The sequence below is a fragment of the Marmota marmota genome, unplaced genomic scaffold (genome assembly GCF_001458135.2).
Source record: "Marmota marmota marmota unplaced genomic scaffold, marMar, whole genome shotgun sequence".
In the NCBI taxonomy this organism is placed as follows: domain Eukaryota; kingdom Metazoa; phylum Chordata; class Mammalia; order Rodentia; family Sciuridae; genus Marmota; species Marmota marmota.
Window position 1 is genome coordinate 17,665,575 of NW_026000108.1, and position 8,446 is coordinate 17,674,020.

Here is an 8,446-nt window from a genome sequence, read left to right on the forward strand (position 1 = left end):
GGGGGGGGGGGGGTGTCATGCCACAAAACAGAATAAATAACTTCATACTTGAGAGAACCAAAGAGAATACAGCAGCAAGATCACCAATCTTAGAGAACAGGTGAAGATAGTCAACAGGTGAAGCAAGGCCTCCACAGATAGAGTTAGCTGTGAACTAGTAACCAACAGGCTAATATTTATGAATACTTGTATAATAGGCTGGCACTCTTGTTTTATCTCATATTTAATCTCCACAGCACCCCGGACATGCCAGTACTATTATTCCCTTCATCTGATGCATAGGGATCCTGAGTCTTAGGGAAGATGAGCAAACTAAGCCCATATGCTACATGAAGGTAGATCCACATTTTGAACTTGGGTTTATCTCACGTCAAAGCAAGGTTTTATACAACTTCACTGAGATATGCTATCTGCTTTTCAAAAGTCATAACAGTCTACTTTTATTGGTGACTTTGCTGTTTATAGAGTATTTTAATTCTGGTTGAAGCACATGCAATTGCCATTTTTTGTATGTAAAAAAAATGGTGAAATACTGGCAATATTATATTTCAACACATACTTTATTCCTTTGAGTCAGACAGTAATTTCAGTTGGGAGTTATGAATATGACTTAAATTTGAGAAAACTAAGGACAAGAAAAAAAATAAAAGATTAAAAAAAAAGAGTATTAGCAACCAAAAGATTAAACGAGGGAAGAAGCATTTTGTCACTGCCCAGGCTGAATTCATGCTATTCAACCATCTCTGTGCTTCTTGCCTTCCTGTTTCTCTTTTTATGTGAATACCTTCTCTCCTTTTCACCTCCGTGCTTCACACTCTGATGCAGATGTTTTTCTCCCATAAGATTTCCCAAGTCAGTGGAGTCTATTGAGAGCTCAATGTCCTCCAGACTCCATTCCATGGGTCACCTACCTCTTTCTCTAGGATATGCTATTGTCTTAATGATTTTAATTCTTTTGCACAATTGCTGTCTTTAACTTTGGAGCCACGTTACAGGTTCCCTGTGATAACTCCCTTTCCTCTTTTGTGATTCTGAAGTACAATCAATGTTGGTCATATCCTGCAAACACTATTAAATGATGCATTTCACTAAAAGTTTTTAGAGGAGATGGAGACCATAGACATCATATACTGTGTAGCATTTCATACCTAGAATAATTTTATTTTTAAAAAAGTCTTTCCTCTTACCCCTTTCTCCTCCTAGATCCCCCTAGGCAGGTTACAAACTTCACCTTCCAGACCCCTTCTGCACCCTCCAACCTCTTTCTCTTCTCCTGTTTTCCTGTAGCTCTAGATTCCTTTTCTCATGTAATGCAATATGGCTCTACCTCAGCTTCCCCAGCCTACCTCTTCACAGTTCTTATCATCATGCTTAACAAATAAAACCCACCCTATTTGCCTATCTTCCTTAGAAAGTGGCAAAACATTACATTCAATAAATAGTTTTTCTTCCTATGATGCTTATCAATATGGGTTGTTTTTCCAATAGACTAGAATCTCATGCCTAAACATGAGAACATTTATCTAGCACCTACTAAGACCAAGCCATATTATGCTCCATGCTTTTTATGACTCTATCTTACACTTGCTATAAAATATGCCAAGACCTGACATATTGCCAGCATGGAGCAAGAATAAAAAAATATGTTGATAAATTGATTTCTATCAGACCCAATAATCTTTCAACAGTATCAAGAATGAAAGATTTAAACTAATAAGATACATATTGTTATACTGAATAAATAAATCTACTATATAAAATTTTAAAGATTCCTAATATGAACAAATTTTTTAATAAGTCTTTACCTGCCTTTTAGTAGATTGGGCTACTAAGCTTTCAAAATTATAAATAAGTTCTTTATGTAAGTTTTTGGACTTGGGATGTGACTCAATGTTAGAGCACCTGCCTAGCATGTGAGAAGCCTTGGGCCTGATCTCCAGCACTGCAAAAGTAAGTGAGTAAAAAACAAATAAACAAATAATCTCCCAGTAAGAAAAAATGTTCAACTTCTACCAAGAATAAAATAAAATTAAGTGGTCTTTTATGACACCATAATCTCACTAATAGAAGAAGAAACACGAATTAAAGGATATGTTCACGTTTGTAAATTACATTAATACTTTAAAAAGTATTAATGTCAGGAAAGGTGTAATGAAGCAAGGATGTTACTGAGCATGGTGGCACATGCCTACAATCCCAGCAACTCAGGAGGCTGAGGCAGGAGGATCATAAGTTTGAGACTAGCCTGGTCAACTTAGCAAGACCCTGTTTCAAAATAAAAAATAAAAGGGGCTGGGGATATACCTTATTGGAAAAGTCCCCTGAGTTCAATCCCCAGTAAAAGAAAGAAAGAAAAAAAAAAGAAATGTCCATTCAGTGCTAAAAATGGGATATAAATAAAAGTATCCCCTTTGGAAAGCAATGGGGGAATGCATATATAAGACCCTCCTAAGATATTTATATCATTATTTTTGACATTAACAACTATTAAGAATGTATTTTGAGAAAATAATATTTAAAAATGTATGAACAAAGATTTCCACTGCAGTACTGCTTCCAAATAGTAACATTAAAAAACAACCTTAACATAAAACAATGGAAGTATGATTAAATAAACAAATCAATATTATACAGGACCCTAAAAGCCTGATAATAGTTTGAGATGATATAAAATCCTTGTTAAAATGTTAATTGAAAGATTGGACTGCAAAATTTTATATATATACACTCACATACACATATAGTCATTATGAATGTATAAAACTATCCATAGAAAACAATACTGTGGATATCTTCATGTCTTAAAACAAAGGATAATTTTCCAACTGGTTTATATTTTGACTTTTTTGTAGTAGGCTTACATTATTTATAATCAGAATAATAAAAAGTGGTTTTGAATTGGTACATACAATTGGTTCAGAATCACCGACTAATCCTCACAACATTCTGAATACTCCCTGTTAATAGATTCCTTTCAGCTGAATTGTTACCAAGAGCCCTTGGATAGTTTCCCAAACCAGTTAATGCTCATTGCACCAAGGACTGATATATTGTAAGGTGGTAAAACATCACGTAAATGAATGAAATGTGAGTATGAAAAGTCACTTCTACAAAAAGACACATTGAAGGTACATTGCTAAAAGAAGGGTTGCAATTAGTTGTGGGAAGGTGGTATTACAAAACTTTTGGGAAAATTTATAAAAATCTAGAACAGTTTTGCATTCAGATTGTCATGCAAATGTCTTTAATTCTTTTACTTTCAAGAACAAGAAACAAAAACTGGATACCATCTATGATATAATTTAAGTGTGATTTGTGCAAGCAAGTTGAAGAGATCCTTAGTTAATACACTTACATTCAAGGTAAAGGTCTCTTTTTTCTACCATAAATGTGACATTCAAGGATCTATTCATATGTTTCAAGCAAAAGTAAAACTCCAAAATTTTGTGTGCTTGTATCAATCTTGTAACTAAACCACAAATTATTGGTCCTTACTGGTCAGATAAGAGGGTCACTGTTGCATACAGTATGTACACACAGAGTTACTTCTAGTCATACATGTAAGTTATAATTTGTTTAAGAAACCATGTTATGCATATACTTATAAGTAAATGTATATGTGTGAATATAAAGACATATTTGTATATACATGTATATATGCATGTGTCTGCTTTCACCCACACACTATTTATATACCATGAAATTAACCACTCTACTGCTTGACCAAATCATGCATTCATGCAGTAGACCTTTCATAAGTAGGTAATTTAGCAAACTCAAAGTGTGAAATTAAACTTGGTGACAATGACCGTGGTGCGTGTAGGCACCATAGTTCTGGTTGAAAGCATCATGTTTAACTTACTGTTCCTTTGTCCTTATCAGCAATGGCCAGAGCCAAAGAATTTCTTGTTCAGCCACCTTAAGATTCACTTTCTGGGGGAGCTCAAGTACCTAAACCTAAAGCACTTAGCCCAGAAGCACTATTTACAACCAACTCAGAAGTTTGCCTAGAAAGTCTTCACTTAGTCCAACTCGGTCAAGCTCCTTCTTCTTCACATCAAGCCAGAAAAGACTGGCTAAAGGAGATCAGAAGTCCCAAATAAAGAAGGAAATTGTTCTTGTTGAAAAACAGATAAAAGCATTTTGTTTTGATGAATGGACATATTTTCAGTATTCTCCTTTGCTGGAAAGATATAAAAATAATGACATACAGGGTGGTGTTACGCTGGTGAGTGACAGAGAGTGAAAACACGTTCTAAGGGAGGTGCTGATAAATAGTTAAGTCTGAATTCAAATGTTTGCCCTTTGCTTTCCATCTCCATGATCTTGTGCAACTTACCTCATATCTCCAAAACTTATTTCCTCATCTTAAAAATGAGAAAACTATGACCATCCTCATGAGACAACTATGAAATTAACCATAATCACTTATAATCCCTGGCACATTTGTTGGGTGGGAGATCAAAATATTCATTTCTCCTTCTACTCAAGTTTTGGTGTCTTAATCAGGAATAGGATTCTTTGAGGATCCAGAGGGAAAATGTAGATCAGAAGGTCTGGTCCAGTTTTGACACAGGATAATCGCCTTCTCTTTAAAACACTTTTTTATAATTCATTTTTAAAATAAGCAATGGAAAATATTTACAGATAATTTTGTGTCCAAATTTTTTGTAATCTTTATGTCATTGAGAATGCATTCTATTAGTAATATGTATTTCTCTATTCCTCTCTCTCTCTCTCTCTCTCTCACACACACACACACACACACACGCACACACACGTTCCAAGTGAAAAGTAAGGCTTACCTGCAGTTCCAGAGAGTTCCACACTTAAGGTTCGTTCAATAGTCTTGTTCTCAAATGGGGAACCCTTGGGGTCACTGGAAGATATGGCACATTTATAAAAACAAACTGAAATGGAGTTGCTGTAGCCAAATGTATTAGAACCCCCTTCCCTTTCTGAAAATGGTTACATTTCTTAATACTTACTTTGGTGACTCTGGGGTCAAAGGAAGAGATAAAGTTGTTGGTTTGGCTAAAGGAGAAAAAAAGAACTAATTATGAAATATGGAGTATTTTTTAGATTTATTTTCTTTCTACTACAGTCAGGTTAGAAACATGACCGGAAAATCGGAAAGCTGAACTAAGGGAATCCCTGAAAACTGGATCAAAGTCAGAGAACAGTCCATTATGCTAAAACAAATTCCAAACAACATTTGCATCAGTAAACTATCATTTGAAAACACATACAAAACCAGAATTTTTCCCAAAATGTACCATCCTGTTAAGAATACAAAATTTGCATCATACCATCAGAGAGAAATAATGCTTTCTGTTTTAATTTGGAATACAGTACATGGTTTGTTTAGACAAAAAAAAAAAAAAAAAAAACAGCAGAGTAACTACAAGGTGACAGAACGTTATGAATATTCAGTTGATTTTACTCCTAAAATGTATAATTTTATATCTAGCCCTGAGAATAGGTTATTTCTATGAGGCTGAAGCTCAAGCAATAACCGTTCCATTCACTGAAAATTAATTGAGCGATTATGGCAAATTGTGGGCATTGACCCAGATGGCTTAAATGGAGTTTGGAACCCCAACTCCAATAGACAACTGAAGTTAGATATTGTGTTTATCAGTTGAGAGATCCATAGACTTGTAAAGAGAGCTCTCCAATTTCTTTCAGTCTTTCCTAAGTCCTATTTCCTATAGGAGGCATATCCCAATAATGAGAAGGAAGTGGGTGGGAGTCTTCTCATCACAAAATCTCCATGTCAGTCTTATATTCTGAACAGAAATAGGGAATATGTGATGAGAAATGTACTTGAGCTAGACATCCAAGTTTCATTTGTACTTAAGCTCTTCTATGGAGATACACTTGCATGTATACAAGTCTATATCAACATTTTTCTCATCAAGCAACTACTTTCAGAAGGTCAAAAGTAGTTATTTATGCAATGAAAATCATGAAGTTGAAACCAAAAATGTCTTTATAATAAACTTTCTTATTTTATGGATGAAGAAACTGACACCCAACGATGCTAAATGATATTTGCGGGGCCATAAAACTAGTTCCTGGCAGAACTGGTCAAGATGTTTTCTTTCTCCTGTTATCAAAAGGAATTACATTCAACAGACTTTCAAATAAATTAATCAAAGCCAGTAATTAAGGTCCTTTGAAATGGGAAAATATTATTTATGTCCAAATTAGCCTGAAATTAGGTGCTTTACTTGGATAAATAGTATTTACATATTTAATTTGTAGATTTAGATTTAGTTTTTAAACAATCGAATGGTATATTATCTATCTGATGTGCATCCAGAAATATGAAGCTCATGCTGTCTTCTACAAATTAGGCACATCGATTAATTGGCTTTTACATATATACAGATAAATGAACTGATTTCACATTAATTTTTGAGTATGTCTAATTTAATGAGCCTTTCAAAAATAACTCATTTATGAAGGAACTTTGCCCACTTTTATGATGTTCAACTAAGAACTAGGATAATTCATACAGGTTCCATAGAAAATATAACCAGATAAGGACCTACATGCTGTTTGACACAATAAATGTACATTGAAAATCAGAAACTGAATTCCAGTTTCGAGATGTAGTCAGACTCTGAAATGTTCAAGGGAAGACCCCTACAGTTGTGGTAGTTGTGCATAGCTAAGGCCAAGGGCAAGGGAGGAAAGAAGATGAATCAGCATCAGTCATATTTAATAGGACCAATGGCAAAAAAGAAATTAGAACTATAGGAGAAGTGCAGTCCCTAAACCATATTCAGCACTTAATCCCCAAATCAACCAGGCTCCTATACTCAAAGAGAATTGGTTTGGTTTACTGGGAGTTTAATGGACAATGTTTCAAGGACTGGTAAACTAGAGACTGCTGGGGTCCTTAAGGACAGGAATGCCTCTTTTTCATGTAGATGATGCTTTTTGGATAAACACATTAGGGAATGAATGAATAAATGGGACACCAACACATACCAAAGACCAGTGGATCATCCTAAGGAACTGAAAAGTACATGACCCCACAATATTACAGAGAGCACACGTGAAGTTCAGGGGAAAAAATTTATAGCACATTTGGAAAGGGGATCTCAGCATATCCTCTTCATTAGAGTCTTCAACTGTTCATGTACATTTTACTTCTTGATTTAACGACTTAATCTCTGAAGCTGAGCATTTATTGGTTATTAATAGTCAGCCATGTTTATTTCTTTAGGCCTTTAATAAATAGAATTGTATTCCCTTAGTAACAGGAATTTTTTTTTCTTTTTTAACCAATGGGTTTTATTCTGGGATAAGATTTTATGCTTTGCCACAGACACATACCTTAACAAAATCCACATGTAACTGGTCTTGCCTAGAGAATAAATCCTCCAGAGGCCTATTTAATTTCTTACTACCATGATCTGTAAGTTTACAGTGATTAATATTAGTGGATGTGGACTTATAAAAACCTCAAAATCTAAAAGGATCAGCTTTAAAAAAAAAAGTACAAAGACTTTTAAGCCATGTGCTGCTGGGCTGGGTTCACTGATCACAGGATTTTAGGGAGCTCAGGACTTCAAGTTCAGCTTCAGAAAACCAATGTCTGAATGACAAGGTGCAGAGAAGCACAGCAAACTCTTCTGCTCACTTTCTATAGCTACCCCAAAGGTTACCCTTCCCTGTAGGCCTGCAGCAGAATGGGCCGCTTAGCATGGGGGTTCTGTCCCCCCAAAAAATAACTGTGACAGAGCTTGCCATCAGGAGCTAATCTGCACAAAGGGAGCTGTAAGGGAACTTGGCCCACATCATTAATATATATCTCTCCAAACCGACAGAAGATGGACAATGAACTTGACATATCCACCACAGAAAACCCAATGGAGAGCCAATTAGAATATTAAAGGGAAGTTCCTAAAAATCTTGTGCTAATGTGGAGGAGATGAAGGGAGGGGATTCAAAACAGTGGGGAAGAAAATACTTATGAATATCAGCAGCAACAACAGCATACCTGTATGAAACAATCATGGTTCAAAACAGGGATCAGGGACTATCATTCTGCAGCTAGAAGGAGAAGTTGGAGAAACAAAAGGAAAAAAAAAACAGGTGGGTGTTTATAATGGTTATTTTAGAATATGCCTCCTTCTAGATAATGTTAGAGGTAGAGCAGGAACTGGCTTATTTTAAACATCGGTCACTCACAAGGAGCTCTCTTTGGGCCTCCTGGACTACAACATTTTGAGGGGGAAGAACCAAAGAAGAAAATTATATGTTTGCCAAGAGATTTTCCCCAAATAACCCCAATTGACACTGGAAGCATCAGCTTTCTAGCAATGTATGGAAATAATAAAAATCAACCCAGAAGTTTTGTTTAATCTAGGCAATTTAAAAAAAAAAAAATGAGCAAAAAAAAAAAAAAAAAAAAAAAAAAAAAAAAAAAAAA

At 35.2% G+C, this 8,446-nt stretch overlaps 1 protein-coding gene across 5 annotated transcripts in view; it reads right to left on the reverse strand.

The window, feature by feature from the left end:
- Ppargc1a (PPARG coactivator 1 alpha) overlaps positions 1-8,446 on the reverse strand; it is a 438,089-nt gene that overhangs the window by 29,599 nt on the left and 400,044 nt on the right. For all 5 annotated transcript variants that reach the window (XM_048784279.1, XM_048784277.1, XM_048784278.1 and 2 more), the window contains exons 6-7: positions 4,989-5,034; positions 4,806-4,879 (exon numbers count right to left, since the gene is read on the reverse strand). In XM_048784279.1, the coding sequence (XP_048640236.1) occupies positions 4,806-4,879; positions 4,989-5,034 (120 nt within the window). The remainder of the gene's footprint in view (positions 1-4,805; positions 4,880-4,988; positions 5,035-8,446) is intronic.